Raw genomic sequence first — 19504 nt, forward strand, 5'->3', positions numbered from 1 at the left:
CGTCCCTATGTACGCCCCTTGTCGGAGCGCTGCTGTGACTGGGTGTACGATTTGGGCATGCTCTTTGTCAGGATGGATAAAGACTTGCTGTTTGTGAGCGATTTTTCTTTTTTGTCCAGCTCCTCGTCCATAGTGGAGTGGAAGAGGTCACCCCCCCCCCCTCAAACGACAGGTCCAATATGCATTCCTGGACATCCGGGTTCAACTTAGTAGCATGGAGCCAGGCTGTTCTTATAATGTCTGCGGCGATGCAAATGGCCCGGCCAGAGGTTCAATGTGGGCCACAGTGGATTCCATGATGTCCTGCGCCACCATCTTGGCCACAGCCAGTCCCACCTCGAAATGTGATTGGCTATGCGTAGGAAGCTCTGGGAGGAAATCAGCAATTTCCTGCCACAGCCTCTGGTTAACAGCCACCAGCATGGCCTCTGCGTTGGCCTGACGAAGATGCAAGGATGCGTTGGAATACAGCTTCTACCTGTACGCCTCTAAGATCTTCTAGCAGCGCCAAAGAGGAAGAGGACGACTGAGGCTTTGAGTATAGTGATGCCGTGGCAATCAGAGGAGTGCGGCTGAGGATGGGCCGAGAGCAAGAGTATATCCCCCTCCATCTGCCTGTACTTGGCGTCCAGGTTGATTGAATGGCTGGACCGAGTGGGGATTGAGCCAACCCTTCGTGGCCAAGGCGACCACGCCTTTCTGCATCAGGATTCCTGTACTAGCGGTGAGGACTTCTGCAAAGACCCCCTCTGCTGGCTGCTCAACCTCGGGTTGAGGTAGGCCCAGGTACTCTGCCAGCCCTGCAAGACATTCGTGGAAGGCCTTGGCTGACAATGGTGTGTAGGTGTCCACCTCCTCATCTGTGTCCACCTGGGGGTCTAGAGGATCCGATACTGGTGGAGGTGTTGGGAGCCGGAGGGCTATGGCGTAGGCTGGTACGGAACCGCCTGCACAATCGTTTGGAGGTCCGGAGCAGGTGGAGGAGGCTGCGCTGGGGGCGGAGGCACCGGCACCATCGGAGAGAGCATGACCCTGATGGCGTCGCTGAGGAGGAGCCCCATCCGAGCTAGAGGTGTGGTAAATGATATCGATGGGGTAGCGAGAGACTGCTGGAGCCGCTGGGTGCCCTGCCCATATTGACGCAGCGGGAACCTGTCCTGCGCAAATGAAGGTTAGGCTGTAGGCCACGTACCTGGTTGACACCAGTCCTACCTTGACACTCGTTCCTCGACCTGCTCCCTTACCTGGCGCGGTGTCGGACGAGTGCAAATGTCTCGCACGGCAGCCATCTTGTTGAGCTGCCTTCCAAGTGCCTTTGTCGTGTTGCACGACTCACTGGGGACAACCTCTTCCAGGACTCTTGAGTGTGGATCATGAGGCCTACACTACTCCTCAGGCCGAGTCCTGGTAGGCGTTACACCCTCTGCCGAAAGGCCGGTAGAGCTGCGTTTAGGCGCCCCCTCTGACATATTGCTAGTACTAGGGCGTGGCCCTTCGGGTGAAGACCTGGTAAGAGAACCTTCTGGTTCCTCAACACTGTCACCGAGAGGATCCACTGATCCCTTGGCCTGTAGGCCGGTAGCTGAGGTAGCCTCGGTGCACGTGCTGGTATGAGAACCTGAGCAGTCCATCCCACACGGGAGAGTCCTTGGGAAGGAGTCTCCCTTGCGGGGTGTGATGGAGAAGAGTGGCCCTACATTGGGCCTGGATCGATGGTAGACAAATTATTTCAGGTCCTCCGGAAGCAATCTCTGGAAGAGCTCCCACCACCTGGCTAGTCTGTTCTTCAGAGACCTTGAGGAAAGGGCGTTGCACGCAGTACAATCTTGCCAGCCGTGGTCTGGGCCAAGGCAACGTAGGCAGAGGGCGTGGGGGTCTGAAGTTAGAAAAAGCCCTTCACAGGATGGACACCTGCTGAACCCTGTGGAAGTCGACATGCGCCGAGGAGGAGCAGGACGCCTGAGGCCAAGTACCTGAATGATAAAAAGACAGAAGTATCCTTGTGTGGAATTACATGACCGAAGCCAAACCCAGGAGCGCTGGTGAATTCGGCCTGTTCCCGTCGGTGTAGAAAAGTGGACTGAGGTGTGGCGCTGGAGGGCGGAGTCAGGGCAGCACATGCTCCGAGGGCCGCACCGCTCTAAATGTAAAGTGGAAGAAGGTTTTTTCTGGTGAAAAAGGTTCTGTCTCCCGTCCCTTGGAAGGGACACCCATGCAGTATGGAGGAAAGGGGTCGGGACGTAAGAGTACGTATCCCTTCTGAGGGTTGTGGATCTGCTTAGATCACATGCTCTGCATAGTGAGCATCAATGCAATAATGTGTGAAGGTATGACTGGAACTCCATGTAGCTGCTTTGCAAATGGCATCCAGGGGGGCGTTTGCAATGAAGTCTAAGGTAGACCCTGCACCTCTCAGAGTGAACCCTGGAAGTGAAGGGTAAAGCTCTTTTGGATATGGAATTGCAGAGTTGTATGCATTTGACTATCCATCTGGGGATGGCATATTTAGAGATAAGATTGCCTTCTCTATCAGATGCTATGGAAACAAAGTTGGTCTGTTTTACTTAGGGGTTTAATTTTGTCCACTTAGTACTAGTCTGCCCTCCGTACATCTAGTGTATGGAGGATTCTTTCAGCTGAGTTGGATGGATTCTGAAAGATGGAAGGAATCTCGATAGATTAACATGGAACATTGAAATTAATTTAGTTGAAAGCCTAGGGTGTGTTCTAAGGACCAGTCCTTGTGGATTAGGAAGAAAGGGTATTGTACGGACAATGTCTGTAGCTCACTGACTCGTCTTAAAATGATGGCTGCCAGGAATGCAGTTTTGTAGGTCAAGTGTTTTAGGCTGACCTTGTGCATAGGTTCAAAGGGCAGACCCATGAATTTGGTGAACATGACATTAATATCCCAACCTGGTGGAGGGCTAGACATGGAAGAGTATTGCCTCTTAATTTCTTCCATGAAGCCCTTAACGACAGGAACTTTCCATCAGAACTCCTCGCTCTGTGAAGTGGTGTAAGCGGACAGAGCTGCAAGGTGTACTTTGATCCAGTTAAATACTAGGCGGGAGTCTAGGGGGTAAAGCATGTAATGCAGAATGTTGGCTGGAGAACATTCTATTGTATTTATGGATTGTGACCTGCACCATTCACAAACCTTTTCCACTTGTTAAAGTAACAGCATCTGGTGTTGGATTTCAGTGCCTCTTTTAGGAAATCCAAACAATGTTGTGGAAGATTTATAAGACCCAACTATGAATTCTGGAGTCAGGCTGCCAAGTTCATAGCTTGAGGCCAAGGATGGAGAGATGAGCCTTGTGTGGTGATAAAATGTTGTAGGGGCATGGGAGATTGATCAGGTTGCACATCGCCAGTTTCAGCAGATGTGGAAACCAAGTTGCCCACATAGGAGCAACTAGGATTATAGTAGCTTGCTTCTGGTGCATCTTGTGTACTATCCTGCTCAGGAGTGGTGTCAGAGGGAAAGCGTAGGCAACTTTCCCTGACCAGTTCATCCACAGGGTGTTCCCCTTGCACCCTGGATGGGAAAACCTGGACGCGAAGTCTGGGCATTACGCATTTAGGCTTGCGGTGAACGAGTCCAATGTGGGATGACCTCATTATCTAGAATCTAGAACATCTAGAATATCTGTTGAGTTACCACTCTTGTTCTTCTGGTAGAGGGTATCTGCCAGAGTATTCCCCTTGAACGTGTTGAGAGGTTAGGAACATGTTCCGCTTGAGTGCCCACTTCCATATTTTTTGTGATAGCCTGGACAGACTTGGTGTGTGTGCGTGCCTCCCTGCTGGTTTAGGTAGAACATGGCCATGGTGCGGTCTGTGCGGACTTGCACTGTTTGACCTGTATGATGTTGCTGAAAGGCTTGCAGAGCCTTAAGGACTGCCAGAAGTTCTAGGAAATTGATGTGCTTTTGGGCTGTGGTGCCTGTCCACTGGCCGTGGGTTGTATGGTGGTGGAAGTGAGCTGCCCATCCGGTTTGCCTGAGACCATTGTTTCGCTAACCACTCCGGCATTGGGCGCATGCGCAGGCACGCGTGTGTAACCAAGTGTATGCATGAGGCGATCATCCCGAGCAAGTGCATTGCTTTGTGTACAGTTATCTGATCCGGCCTTGTAATAAGGTACTTGCAACAGCATGTTTTGTATGCTTTCGTTTGACAGGAAAAACAGCTCCTTCTTTCGGATGCCTCTCAGAAATAGTTTTATTTGGCCGGGAACAAGAATCCCAATTGGAAGAGAAGGTTGATAATTCTTTAGGTGGCGTTTTAGCAAATTTGAGGAGACTCCCCGGTTATTAGCTTGTCGTCCAAATAAGGGTACACAGGGATTTACTCTCTGCAGAGGTGTGCTGCCACTACTAAGAGCACCTTCGTAACTATTGGGGCTGAGGCGATGCCGAAGGGGAGCACCTTGAACCGGTAGTGAACTCCTGTTATTTGTTATCTCAGATCTTTTCTGTGTGCTGGGAACATTGAAATATGAAAGTATGCATCTTTCATATCCAATACTGCAATGTAATACATCCGTTTTAGTAGGGGGATTACTTCATGGAGCAAGGTCATGCAAAACTTTTGAAGTTTGACATAGATGATCGATGGGCACAGATCTAGTACTGGACGCATGCATAGGTCTTACTTTGCACAAGAAAGTACATTCAATAAATACCCTTGTTTACCTTATTTGCTGGGACAATCTCTATGGCTCCTTACTTCCTCCAGTAGTATGCGCCGCTCTTCTGGTGTCATCTTTGATTCTTGGCGGATGGTTTTTGAAAATGTTCTATGCAATACCCACTTGCTACAGTGGACAATATCCACTTGTCTGACGTGATTTCCCCCCCTCCCCCAATGCGTGGGCAAAATGAGATATGCAACCTCCTACTGGAGTGGCATGGGAGGGGAAGAGAGCACGGTGTGTCACTGCTTGGGAGGTGGTAGAACGTCTGGCCGTGGAGGTTCTGCTTCTTCATCTTTTATGGCCTCTTTGAAAGAGAAGGAAGACTGTCCCAGATAGGAACCCCATGACGAAGACTGGCTACCTTGATTGTACCTGGAAGAACGTTGTGTGCCCTGTCCCTGAAACCACCTGGCGTTAAAGGAACCCGTTGGATGAAGGGTTTGTTGGTCAATTGGCCGAGGGACTTAAGAGTATAACACTTCCTTCGCACTCTTGACGGCATCTTTGACTACCTTGCCAAAAAGCGCATTACGTTCCACCGGTATGTTAAGGAGGGTGGCCTGTGTTAACAATTTAAAACAAGACTGTCTACGTCAGGCATGGTGTTTAATAAGTGTGCCCTCTGTAATGATGCAACCTGCATTGTCTGCGCGTCAAGGTTGTTTAAGAATGCAGTTCTGAGATGGTGGTTAGTATTTGAGACTTTAAGGGTTCAGGAACTGCCTCAACTTGGTGTGCCTGTTCCCCCCCCCCCATTTATGACAGCCATAACTAGCTAGGATGGTGGTGTTATTAGCAATCCTTGCCTGATAGGCAGCTGAGGACACAACCTTTCTACCGAAAGTAGAAATCTTTTTGCTCTCCCTATCTGACGGGGCTTCAGCCGATGCCAGCTGCTTTCTAGTATTGGTGACGAAAAGTGAGTCAGGTCTGGACTGACCCCTAATGAACAGGGGGGTATTATGGTGCTGGCTTGAATAATTTTACAATACAAGGGTTAACTGCCCTTTTGAGGTTTGGCGTAAGCAGGGAAGGCTGGATACGCCTCTGGATGGACTGTAAAAGCGGGGGATGAACTGAGAGGCGGACCTCTTTTCCCCAAGAATGTCCTCCACAATGTCCTTGTCCACCTGGGTCTCCTGGGTGTCAATATTGAAATGTTGAGCAGCCTTTAGCAGCAGTTTGTTATATTGCAGCTGATTATCTACTGGAGAGTCTGCCACGGGCTGGTCTTGATGGTCAGGCAACTGGTTGACAAATTTCATCATCATAGTACTGGTCTTGGCTGTATTGATCTCCCTGGTCTCAGAGAGCAGGGTCCCAAGACCCTGAGGCATTGATAACATACAGGTCCTGAGAAGGGTCTTGATAAAGGGAGGCAGGCGAGCCCTGCGCTGAACTGCTAGGTTGCGAGGTGGCAAGATGTGTTTTTTTGGCAGGGTGGGTTGGTGTTTAGCAGCCCCGTCTGAGTCATCCCCAAGGGACCCAAGTTCTTCAGGGTGCCTGTCCATGAAATCTACAAAGCAGGACATTCTCCTCATAATTATATTTAAACGTTCAGGGGTCCACTCCGTGGGGGGTTGGAAAATCTGAGGGGGTAGATGTGTGTTGAGAGGGTGTCTGGTCTTTGTTATGCATAGCCCTGTGGGTGTATCTGCAGGGGAGGAAAAACCAGCATCCTGAGGGACAGTGGGCTGGAGTGGCAAAGACATCAAGGATTTAGCTATTTTCTGCACTTTGTCTTTAGAAGGGCAACAGGGATATGTTTCTTTATAAGTGGTTACATTTTCAGCATAGACGCAGATGCGCATTTCGCCACATGCTATTCGTCACGCGAAAGGATGGCCTTTTTATGCGCAGTGTCCGACCCTGCATTTGACGCAAGTTCCGGAAAACTGTTGTGCGGCAAAAGCGTGAGCAATGGCCCAGAGGACAGGGAAGGTTTAGAGGCTATCTCCATGGACACCGCGTGGGCTTCGACGGTCGATGACTTCGCAGTCAGCCATTGGTTGTAGGTTTAGTGTGTTTGGGAGGGTGTGTGCTTGGGTTGCTGGGTGTAGTCACAGTCACAGAGCGGCGGACCTGCTTAGTGGAGTCGGGGGCCCGTACATGGGGATCCGACAAACCTTGGTTGCCCTCACCATGGACGCCGATACTGCCCTCGCTGGATTCTCCATCACGTCAACGGCGGCTTCGGCCTGCATGGCGTGGACAGCCCAGCGCTTGGTCCGGCGGTCTTTACATGTTTTGGGCAGAAAGGTTTGCAGGACTTTCAAATCTTTTCTGGGTGGTCCTTTGGAATACAGTAACTGCACACACTGTGCGTATCCTTCCAAGAGAACTTCCTATTGCAGGAAGGACACATTTAAAAGGGGTATTTTTCATACAAAATGGAAAGGGCAGTTTGGCGACAAAAGGGAAAATAGAGTGGCAGAATAGGTATTCTCTAAGGGATGCAACTATATGAACCTTTCCCCGCTCTCCCTACTGTAAAGGCTGAGGCCCGAAAAGGCATGTGAAGGCTGCAGTGTCTGGTTGTCGAGTCAGTCAGGCGTCGACGATGATTATGATGATAGAGCAGTCTGCCAAGGGTCGTCGAAAGTAGATGATGCAGCGGCAACAGCCGCACGGGAAAGGATAGAAAAAGAAAGGCTATGAATAAACTTTAGATAATCAAAGGCATTAGGCTGAAAGGAACTCTACAACTTGCGACCAACCACAAATGCGTTAAACAATCTGAGGGACAGACACTTAAAGGACCATGGGTACAGTAGACGTCACTCAGGGATAGCATTACCAACACGCCCAGTCGAGATCCTTTTTCGAGTTTCAAAAACAAATCTTGCAATAGTCCGCAACTACCACTAGATGTCGGACTATAAAGAGCATGTGATCCAAGTAAATCCACAAGCCTCAAATGTATATATCCACACAAAGGACTTTTACTCTCTATTATGTTACAGGGGAGCTCTATTTTGGATCCAGTTTCTAGCTAAAGCACTTGTTATCCTTATAGTCGCAGTTCCTTCAAATGGATCTTCATCCTTGAACGTTACACTTGTCTGGTTCCCATGTTGCAACCAATTATTAAAAAAAGAAATAAAAACCCACATCTCCGGGAACAGTTGCACCCAACCTGAAGAATGTTTCCAATCTAAGTGGGCGATCTATCCTGAAGTTAGCACTGAGGAACTGTCGTTTTGTGACCTTGGGTGGCAGGGGTGGGAGGAGCATGAGGCAAACTAGGACTGAGGCAGGAAGGAGAAAGGTACAGTCACACAGGGATAGCTGGGGACAATCTGAAACAGACTGGCCTTGGAACAACACAATAGTAATCGCTCTTACAATCTATTCTACTTCTCCCTGACATGCAAGTTTTTCATTTCTACCCTTGTTCCTCTCTACGCTTGCTTGTGTCACTAAGCTGTGGGTCTGCTGGGCGAATGATTATTTTCCTTAATCGCAATATAGTCTTTAATTATGTGCCCCCACCACCCCCCCAGGACACCCACTCTTTACAAAGGCTCACAAGAAGACTACGCCCTGACCAGCCATCTCTTGTTTGGCCTCTCAACCAGGCAAACCTATGCCCTCCATAATCGGATGCAAGAAGCAGAGAGTGAGTTGCCACTTGGCCTGGCAGCAAGGGGTTTTGCAGTGCTTCTGCATGCAGGAACCCACTCCAGTCAATAGTGCATGCTCTCTTGCCTGGACCATCAACAGTCCATCAATCTCTCACCATCTGCAGCTTCATGCATTCTACCCTATTACGGTATTTATGGAGCGCTGACCTAGCTTCAGGAAGAAATGGCGTGATATACAATCATAGGGGGAAGAATATGGTGAGGGAAGCATAGAACAAGGGAGCAAGGAGTTACAGGACGGTCGGGCAATTTGGCAGCAAGGGATCTACAAGCAATCAGGGGAGGAAACAGTGAGGAGCAGATCACCTAATCTCTGGTAGGGTGGGGAGTGGAGGGTGTGTAGAACTAGATGTTAAGGGAGCAGCCATTAATTGAAGATCACAATACCAATGCCCCTCCCTACAACTGACTGAAGGGATGGGTCACTACACATAGCTTCTGAACATTCCGATCTATACTGCCACCTTCACTGCCTAAAAAGGCAATACCATATGTCTGTTACTAGGGTAATGTTGCCATTTTCATGTTTAGGGAAAAACATGCTAATATCACAGTTTATATGACACTGCAAGCAGTTCTGACACACCTAAGTGAATCACTGGCTCCCACAACAGGAGCAAATGCAGTTAACATACATTATAAACGTGGTGTTCTCCTAAAGGTGTGGCTACACATACCTGACAACTGTGAGAGTTTACAAGCGTCGCTGATCCGCTGTCCAGTCAGATAGCTGAACACTGCCTCTGTATGGTTCTCACGATGGGATATAGATACTTCCTCCTCAATCCGCCCTTCAGCAGACTGAGACAGCCAGCGAGAGAATGCTTTCCTGCGCTCCAGACTCTGGATGTATTCACTTGGCTCTTCCAGGCTGGCCTCAAGCTCCTTCAAGTTGCCCCAGAGTGCCTCACACAATGACCAGGTCAGATGCCAGTGCTTAACCACTGCTGTGAAATGGAATCAAGTCATCAATATTAATTTAAGAACATTATGGTCTAAAAGTAGTCTTACAGCAATTTGAACAAATGCAGCTAGTCTTTAACTCAATGAATACACCTGCACCATCTTTAGCTGTAGGTATCCAGTGTTAGTATCTTTCATAGACTCGCATGCTTTTATTCACCGTCAGCCAAGATATCTCAAGTACAATACATTAAGATACCAGAATACAAAAGGGCTCCTGTTTTCACAAAGTAAATAACTTTGTGGTAATTAACTTTGAAGTAATTTGCACAAATTACTTCAAATGTATATATGTATATGTGGGTTAAGTGATAAAAGGTGGTGGGTAAGGGTTTGGGGTGGTAGTGATGAGTGTGTTAGGGGTGACCCCCAACCCCATAAAAAAATTCAAAGTGATTTCCACAAAGTAAATTACCACAAGCAATGTATTTCTTTAAAATGACATAGAACCAATTAAAAGACTTAAAGTAGCCATATAGCACTATCTTCAAGATTAATGAGACAATGAAAAGTATGAACTTTGGCTCCAACCCTGAATTCCATCTTCAGATTCTATAGTGCTAGCGTCATCAACTTGTATATGGGCTTGGGGCATTTCCTTGATAGAGTGGGGGAAGGAGAAAATGTGCATCTACTGAAGATATTGCATTTACAATATTAACACTGTTTGAGGTAAATATATGCCCTCTGTAGCAGTGAATTATTTAGAGATCTAAATGGTTTAAATAGATTATAGAGGAAAACTAAATGTAAACAGGATAGCAAAATGTTTTAGCATAGCCTTTACCAATATGGACTCTGCGCTCATATCCACTTGTGTGTAAGGTTTTGTAAACTTTAGCAGCAACCGACATTGTGGTTTTGCAAATATCTTGTAGTGATTCTACCGTTTATTCGTTTATATTTTTAAAGCGCTCACACAGCCCGGGGGCATCGAGGCGCTGTTACACAATTTTTTGTTGTCTTCGTTTCATGTTTCTAAGCGCGGACCTGGGGATCGAACCTGTGTTGCTTCGTGCCGTCTTGCTTCCAAGGCGAACATGTTGCCACTGAGCTACTCTTCCAGTTATAAAACTAGCGGACGCACGGATTCACATTATTTTGACAGGGTTTGTACCTGTTGGGCCATGAAAGGATTGGTGTACATATCCCCAGCATGCTCGTGGTAGAGGACATATGTTCATGGGAGTTAGCTACTTCTGGTGCCGAGGGGTTTATCGAGCAGTGTCGGATCCAGCTTCAAAGGAAGTAAATAAAAATTACTTCCTACAGTAATGTACTTTGATGGATACGATCACTCACCCAGAGATTTGTCATCTTTGAAACTAGCTCAGGGTAGACTAGATCTGCAAATGATTTAACCAGCATCAAGTGGCGCGTACATGGGACTAACAGACACCATCTATGCGTGAAGGGTAGCACATGGTTTTAATGGATTCCCTTCTCCCCCAGATTTCTCATCTTAAATGTATAACTTCCAGTGCAAGCTCCCTTTGAAAAACATTGTAGTCACCAGGGGCTGAGATAGGCTCTCAGCTCAGCTAGACTGATGTGAGCACACTTGATGTCAGGGGAGATATATATATAGCCGTTGGAGCACCATACCCTCCGTTTATGTCGTCCCCCCCGCCCACCCTCCACAAACTCAGCATACCGCTTTGGAACTCACCTAGAATTTATGAAAAACTTCAGCATCATACCCAATATCAAAATTGGCTTCAACCCATTTAGGGACTTAATTGCGACAGAAGTAATTCACTGACTAGTCTGACTTTACTGCCTGGGGACGGACATAATAGAGGACTGCAGTTTAATGCCAGTCCAGGCAGGGAAAGGCACTCCAGGAACATGCTGTAAATAGTAAACCTTCCTCCACAAGTGTGGGAAAAATTATAAGTTACTCACCATTGTGACTAATGTACTCTAATTCCATAGTCCCCTTTCCGCCATACTGCATGGGTGTCCCTTGAGAGGGACGGGAGTCGGAACCCCCTTTCCACCAGAAAAAACATCTTCCCCTTTAAATGTAGGGGCGCAGGGGTGTGACCCTGGGAGCATGCACTGCCCTGACTCCGCCCTCCGGCACCACACCTCCGTCCCCATTGACGTGTCGACAATAGATTTAACATTGCCCAATGACACCGTATTATTAGGGGGGGGGGGGGGGGAGATGGTGGGATGTATGGAGGAAAGGGGTCTATGGACTAAGAGTACATTAGTCACTACGGTGAGTAACTTATAATTACTCTTACATCCCGTCCCATTTCCTGCATGGGCGATTACAACTGAATGTAGCCCCAGGGTGGTGGAGAGGAGACCCTCCTTAAGCAAATAGGTTCCGGAGAACTGCCTGTCCGAAGGCCGCATCAGACCTGGAGCCGGCATCCAAACAGTAATGCTTGCAGAAAGCCGTGGGAATGGCTCAAGTGGCCGCCCTGCTTACGACTTGTCAAGGGACATGGCGCTGGAATGCGATGGCCGTTGCCTTGGCCCTGACTGTTGGGCGTGCATGTTAGCCGGGAGCGGCTTGTCTGGCCCGCGTATGATTCTTTGATGGCCGAGACCATCCAGCTGGATATGGAGGCGTTGGAGGCTTGATAGCCAGGCCCTGCACCTCTAAAAGTGACAAAAAGGGCATCTGACTTGCGGAAGCCCTTAGTTCTGTCCAGGTAGAATATTAGGGCACGCCTGACATCCAGGCAGTGCAGAACTCTGTGCCTCATCCTTGGGGTCGGCGAAAAACATAGGACTATTTCCTCGTCCAAGTGGAAAGTCAACGGCACCTTAGGCAGAAATGCTGGGTGTGTTCGCAGGACTACTTTCTTCTTCTGAAAGTTAGTATATGGCTCTGAGGTGTACAGCGCCTGGATCTCGCTGACTCTGCGAGCCGAGGCCGACTAATAAGGCTTTCTTAATGGTGACCAGCCTGATGTCCGCGGATGCCATTAGCTCAAATGGTTTGTGTGCCAGGGGCCCAAGATTATGTTAAGGTCCCACACAGGATGCTGCCTCTTGATGGGCGGGTAGAGCCTAGCTAGCCCAGTCAAATCTTTGACAATCTGATTGGAGGAGAAGACTCCCTCCTCCAAGTTCCTGTAAGCCCTGACCTTGCGAGGTAAGTGCGGCAGGAGTCCGTGCGCCGAAAAGGAGAGCAAGTCGTCCAAAGTACATGCCAGGGGGGTCGATATCCTTTGAGTCTGCCCAGTGGCAGAACCTGGTCCTTTTACTTTTATACTGGGTCTTGTACAATCTCTAGATTTGCCTGGGAGAGGCTGAGGTGCCTTAGCGTTAACTGCTCAGGAACCACGCTGTGAGGGCTAGTTTCTGAGGGGCGGGGAGGATGACCATGCCCCCCTGCTGTGCCAGCAGGTGGGCTGGGCCCGTTGGAAGGTGAATGGGGGGCATCACAGAGAGGCTGATCAGCTCCGAGAACCATGGCCTGGCCGGCCACCATGGAGCTATTAGAAGGATGTTGAGGCGGCGAGACTCTGATCTTGATTATCACTCTGTGAATCAACAGTGGGCGGGAAGGTGTACGCAGTCATGCGTTTCACTGAATCCGAAATGCGTTGCCCAGGGACCCTGCCCAGTTCCTAAGTATTAGTGTGGTGTATTTTCCTACATTCTGCCTTTTTCCCTCCCTGAGTGCCATCTATAGTTAAGCACTCACCTCTGTCTGGAAATAAGTGGTGTTAACTAAGACTTGTCTGATAAGGAATAAGGGATGTATATATAATAATAGTAACTGTGTTTAGAGTGATTTACAATAATAGTGCTGGAGTGTTTCAATAAGTGCGTTTTTAAATAATTATATACCTTGATACCAAAGCTCTGGTCAGTGTTTGCTTGTGCTATTTTGTCTGAGTGCCTATTGTGTATACTTTACATACTGCTTAACTCTTCTTGAGGGAAGTCTGACTGCTCAGCCACAGCTACCAGGTAAATCTGGGTGGTGCAGACTGCTACCAAGTGGGTTTACTGCCAACACCTGTAGTCCTAAATCTTTTGCCGTGGTCCCCAAGGGAACTGCACAGGTTTCTGCCTAACACTGGTGTACAGCGGTGGGATTGGTATTGAGTATACATTTTAGAGTGCTTTAGGATACCTTAGTGCAACTAACCACAAAGCTTAGCACTAAAAAAGTAATCTTTCTAACATGTCAACTATGGAAAATTATAGTCAAGAGTCCCTTGCTACAAAAACTGCTGATTGTTTAAGAGTTCTCTGTAAGCATATGAATCTCCTGACTAAAGGCAAGACAATGGAATTGATAGAAAGGTTTTTGGCTAACCAAAGTCTGGATGATGGTTCGGAGGAACCGACCATGCCAGAAACTGTAGATAACGGTATAGAGATCGATGTTGATCAAAATGTTGATAATCTTGAGGAAGAGTCAGAAGAGGAGGGTGAGGTTGCTGTGACTGTCCCCCTAGGCCTCTGCCTGCTCTGCCAGTAGTACCTACTGGACCTTTGGCAGGTCCCACGCTTAGTCCTCAACATCTTGAGCTAGAGAAAATGAAACTTGAAATAGAATTCAAGAGACTGAATACTCAGGCTGAACAAAGACACCAGGAACTGAATCAAGAACTCAGGCTAAGGGAAATGGAGCTCAAGCATGTGCTAGACATGAAGAAATTATCTGTGGACAATGCTTCTCTCTCTGACTCCTATAGAAGTTCCAGTCCTAAAAGACCCTGGATGCCTAACGAATTGATTGGTATGTATGAGCCTAAGTTGGATGTGTTGGATTGGTTGTCTGTTTGAATAAAATCATGGGCTCCAGAACATCGCAGGAAATGACTTACCTGGTTGTTCTCTAGGCTTCCCCCTGTTGCAACTGATGTGGTAATGGAAATGGGGGAGGAGGATAAGAAGGATTATGAATGTGTGAAACTAGCTTTGATAGCTAGATTTGGGAAGACCCCTTCCCAGTATCTTAAGAGTTTTAGGAGCCTCAAAAAGCATGATGGAACCCCTTGGGCTACCTGGGTGAGTGAAGGGTTGAAAAACTTAAGGGTTACAAAGTGAACACTTATGAAGTTATGAGAAATTTGTTTATGTTGGAGTCAATTTATGATGCCTGCTCTCCTGAGCTCAGACAGCACTTGGCTGATTCAAAGGAATTAGATTCCAGAAAACTAGCTAGGGCTGCTGACTTGTGGGTTGCCAACAGGGCCACTCACAAGGATTCTGGGGTAACTCAGAAAAAGGATGAGGGGAAGCAGCCTAAAAAGGACTCCAAAGAGAATTCTAATACTGCAAATTCCAAAGAGGGCCCCAAACAAAACCATAAGGGTAAGCCACAAGGGAAACCGAATCAGGCTAGTATACCTTCTGGTCCCAGACCAGAAGGAGGTCAGAACACGCCTCCATTCCAGAGAGCCTTTGGCTCTTGTTATGTTTGTAAGGCCACTGACCATGTGAAAGGAGATCCCAGATGTAAGGGTAAACCTCCAGGGATCCAGCTTGCCAGTCTCAGCCAGTGTTTCTTTAGTCTCTCTGGGGTTGTGGGAACAACAGAATTTAGATGTATATAATTCTATCCCAGATAATACTAAAGAGTATCATAAGGACAGTGTCCAGGTGAATGGTCAGGAGACTCCTGCCATTAGGGACACTGGGGCCAGCATAACTGTGGTGGATGAATCATTTTTCGAGGCAGAGGATGTTGCTAAGGCACCCAAACGCCTCACCAAGTTAGCTGGAGGGCCTGTGCAGATGTGTCCCCAGTTTCCAGTTCTCATCCAGTGCAATGATATGACTGTAAAGATACCTGTCAGTGTACAATGCGAGGTGCCAGGAAGGGTTATGTTGGGTAATGACCTGAAAGCTCTTGGAGTGGTGTCGCATACCCCCAGACCTCCTAGTAAAAGGTTACAGGAGCTCACTAAACCTGCAAGAGAGAAAACCTTGAGAGATTCTTCTCAGGAGATGAAGAAAGATATCACTCCTCCTCCACTGGAGCAAACTACTGCAGTCTCAACCAGATCAGGAGCCAAGGGGCAACCCAAGACTCCAAGGAAAAAGCCAGCAGAAAGTACTCCAGTGCTTCCAACAAGGACTTCCCCTAGGATGTCCGAAGTTACACCAGTAACTCCCCCTCCAGCTGAGGCTGAGAGGGTGGTTGAACCCTGTGTGGTTGAACTAGACTCTGAAGAAGAGCTAGTAGGAGGCCAAGACCTTATTGGAGATTTAGATCCAGCTGACCATCCTGAACTGCAGTCTTTACTGGCAGAAGGTGGACCCAGCCGATCAGCTTTCCGTAAGGGCCAAAGAGAATGTCCAACTCTGGAAGGTCTCCGCCACCAGGCAACTTCTCAGGCTGATGGGCAAGAGCCTGAGAAGTACAGGTTACACTGGGAAGATGGCCTCTTCTACAGTGAACCAACTGAGCCTGAACCTGGAGACAAGCACCTTGTATTACCTCAAGAAAACAGACAACAGTTCTTACAACTAGCCCATGAGATACCTTTGGCTGGTCACTTGAGTTTCAAGAAGACCAAGGAAAGGCTCTCTCTCTACTTTTGTTGGCCAAAGATGGGGGCTGAAGTGGATAAGTATTGTAAGAGCTGCCATACCTGCCAGACCTCTGGCAAGGTTGGTTCCAAGAATGTGGCACCTTTAGTGCCTCTCCCTGTTGTGGGAGTCCCATTCGAGAGGGTAGGGATTTGACATGGTTGGTCCCCTTGATCCCCCAACCTCCTCAGGCAACAGGTTTATCCTTGTTGTAGTAGACCATGCTACTAGGTACCCTGAGGCAATTCATATGAGGACTGTTACAGCTTCGGCTGTGGATAAGGCCCTCCTTGGTATTTGTACCAGGGTTGGGTTTCCTAAGGAAGTAATCTCTGACAGGAGGTCGAATTATATGTCCCACTACATGAAAGCCATGTGGAAAACCTGCGGAGTTACTTATAAGTTCTCAACAGCATACCACCCTCAGACAAATGGGTTGGTAGAAAGGTTTAACAGAACCATGAAGAGCATGATAGGTGCTTTAGAGGAACCCCTTAAACGAAAGTGGGACCTTCTACTGCCATGCCATCTCTTTGCTTATAGAGAAGTCCCTCAGGAGGGAGTAGGTTATTCTCCCTTTGAGCTTCTTTATGGCCATCCGGTCAGGGGTCCATTGGCCCTGATCAAGGAGGGGTTGGAGAGTGCTCCCTCCCCTAAGCCATTCAGAGTGACCGACTATGTGATAGGTCTCCGACGGAGAATGTCACACATGATGGCAGAAGCAAGTGACAACTTGAAAGCTGGACAAACTCTGGTCAAGCATTGGCATGATCAGAAGGCTAACATGGTTGAGTTCACGAATGACCAGCTAGTTCTCGTTATGCTCCCAACAAGACAGAGGGCCTTGCAAGACTGTTAGGTAAGATTTCCACAGGGCTGGTAAATCTTCCTTGCCTGGTTCAACTCCAGAACTTTTTGCTTTTCTAGTGAGATATTTTCCATTAATACCTCAGTGAGTGGGAACCTTTTTCCACACTCACCTGTCTTTAACTCTTTTTATGGGTGTCATTTTTAAGACTCTCCATAGTGTCTTTTTAAAGTTATCATGTCTAACAACTTATTGTCAATAAGTGCCTGTTGTTGCTGGGTTGCCCTAGGGGCTCCCCATTTAACTTTCTTGTGCTAACCTTGAGTGAACTACAGTTCCCAAGGGTAGAAAGGATCTTTGGATCCCTTTTACATTTACTTCTGTGAAACCAGCACACCCCACCTTATGTGGAGTGCTGGGGAGATACAATGTATCCCCTTTCACATTTAAACTGTAACAATTATGTTACAGTGACAAGCTTACCTTTAATGGCTGGTGGCAGTGATACCTTTTACTAATTTGGTGCACCTTTACCGCGTGCTGTAATCACAGCTGCAGTAAAGGCACCTAAGGGTGCTCATTTTTACCAAAATGGCCCCTGTCTTCTTTTTCTGCCATTTTAGTGTTTCTTGTCGTTTCTTGTTCCTTCCCCTGACATCCAGGGCGGGAAAATCCTTTGTTTGAGTTTTGTCTTCGGCGGGAGTCCCCTGGACACCCCGCCCAGGCTCCAGTCAGTCTGTAAGCAGAGGAAGTGGGGGAGGGGTCCCAAACTTCCCCCTCCTTTGTCTTAGGTCTTCCTTCAACTGGGCCAAATCCCAGTGGGGGGTTGGCTGTCCTGATTGGACAGCCAAACGCCCCTTTCTTGTAAAATGCGGGGAGAGAATGCAGAGGTTGTGTTGCAGTTCCTGATAAATACTGGAAACCTGGAAGCTGAAGTCATGTCGACCACTGGAACTGAAAACCGAAGAGGATGACGAAGGAAAAGCGGCGGGAATGATTTCCAGCGGCCGGAGAGCCTGCTTTGTAACCGGAGCCTGCTGCAGCCCTTCCTTCCGATGGACCTGGGGCCTCCGAAAACGACGACCCGAACCCAGAGCCTGGTGAGACCCACTAGACTCAAGACGACCTGCATTTTGAGCCATCCCACGGGTTCCTGCGACCTTGCGTTCTTGCAATACCCCAATACCCTGGGACCTCCTGCCACTGTGCGGTGCATGGTCTTCCGAATTCCGAATCTCGCTGAAACTTCGTGGGCACCTTGGTCTATCTCCAGAGACACGAATCGAGTCCAAAAAGTCCCCTCACAAGAGTGCTGGACCTTTTAAATGACGAGAATTCAACCGCGATTTTCTGTCTTCATCTGTGCTCCTTGAAAAGGCGCCAAACCCGCAGAACCGCATTCAGCTGCGAGAGAAATCTTGCCTAGAGCCTTCTCCATCGATCCCTGCTGCAAAGTCCCTTCTGAGGTCTTGTGTTCAGTCTCCAGGACAAGGAATCCAGTGACCGGGTATTTGGCTGCAGTCCCTGAAGTTCTCCTGCTGCAATCTCTTCTCCATTGCTGAGGTACTGTGTTGGCTTGGGTATATACTTACCTTAAGCCTGTTGGGATTTCTGTGTAGTCCTGGGGTGTTTTCTGTGATTGGGAGGTCCCTCGTCCAGTACACCCAGTCCCACTGCTAGAATCCTGCTGGGGTGTCTTCTGCGAAGCCCCTGGACCCTCTTCTAACCCTAGAAGTAAAGTCCTCACTTGGTTGCCAGTTTTCCTAAGGAAACTCTGACTTTTGCTACTAAAGAACTTATTCTAACACTGCCTGTTGGTCACTAGTCCTAGTGACCCCCCTTCTGCCACTGAGAACACTCATGCTCTAAGGGAAAAGACTTTGAAGGGATTGGGACTTCTGCCTAGAAAAGAAATCAAGTGTTTTTACTTACTTGTAAAGAGTTGGTTGGTAACTTTAATTCTAAGAGTGAACAGTTACAAAAGTTCTTACTGATCTTGGATGTGTGATGCACTATTCTTAAAAGTATGGTTAACATCTTTTCTTCCTTAGCCACTGTTTTTCCAGTCTAAAAGAAAGTAGATGTAAAGGTAATTTACTCTCCTGTGATTAGGTTGTGCCTCTTTACAAAAGTAATGTGTTGGTTTCACCAGATTATTCCTAAAGGGTAATTGTATGAGTGTCCTCCAACTGTTGGTATCACCAGGTTAGTCCTGTTAGGATAACTGTATGAGTGTCCCCCAACTGGGTCTTGCTTCCCCTGACTTGCTGCTAGCCTGTCTTTAATAAGTCTACAATAGGTTGTTGCCTACCTAGAATATCTATTCTGTAAAGTGTGACATTGGGTTTTACTTTCCCCTTCATTGTGAAGTTAAAGTAAGTGGGTTCTACTTACCTTGTGATAGCTGTGTGCCATCCAAAACAAGTGACAAGAGTTATTGCTTATCTCAATCTGGGGTTCCCTGATTTCCAAAGCATCTGTAATTGTATATTACATCCATTAGGTTTTGCTCACCTGGTATAACTGTGTGTTATGACAAAAGTAGTGATAGGTTTTTACTACACCTAGAATAAGTGTTTCACTATTCACCAAAAGTATATTGTCCAGTTGACTGTTTATGTGATTTGTTCCAAGAGTCACTGTACAACTGGAAGGGCCTACTGTCCTTGTATTACCAAAAGTAATCTAAAAGTAACCATTGGTCTTTTACTCCCAAGGAATAGGCTTGGCCTATACTAAATGTGTATAACAAGGTTTTGACTTCCCTAGAACTACTGTTAGGTGTTCCAAATAAGGTCTATACTTGGGTCTGTGTACTTTCAAGTATAGTGTTGTGTTTTATATTGTGATTTCATATAATGTTTCAGTATT

The 19504-nt window shown here is 47.6% G+C and overlaps 1 protein-coding gene across 2 annotated transcripts in view; it reads right to left on the reverse strand.

The window, feature by feature from the left end:
* The window catches only part of NUP98 (nucleoporin 98 and 96 precursor), a 2071147-nt gene that overhangs the window by 597959 nt on the left and 1453684 nt on the right, over window positions 1-19504 (reverse strand). The window contains exon 25 of one of the 2 annotated variants that reach the window (XM_069640340.1): window positions 9024-9290. In XM_069640340.1, the coding sequence (XP_069496441.1) occupies window positions 9024-9290 (267 nt within the window). Of the gene's footprint in view, window positions 1-9023; window positions 9294-19504 lie in introns of both variants that reach the window. The other variant, XM_069640339.1, reaches the window with a different exon arrangement.

The sequence above is a fragment of the Ambystoma mexicanum genome, chromosome 7q (assembly GCF_040938575.1).
Source record: "Ambystoma mexicanum isolate Mex_15411 chromosome 7q, UKY_AmexF1_1, whole genome shotgun sequence".
NCBI lineage: Eukaryota > Metazoa > Chordata > Amphibia > Caudata > Ambystomatidae > Ambystoma > Ambystoma mexicanum.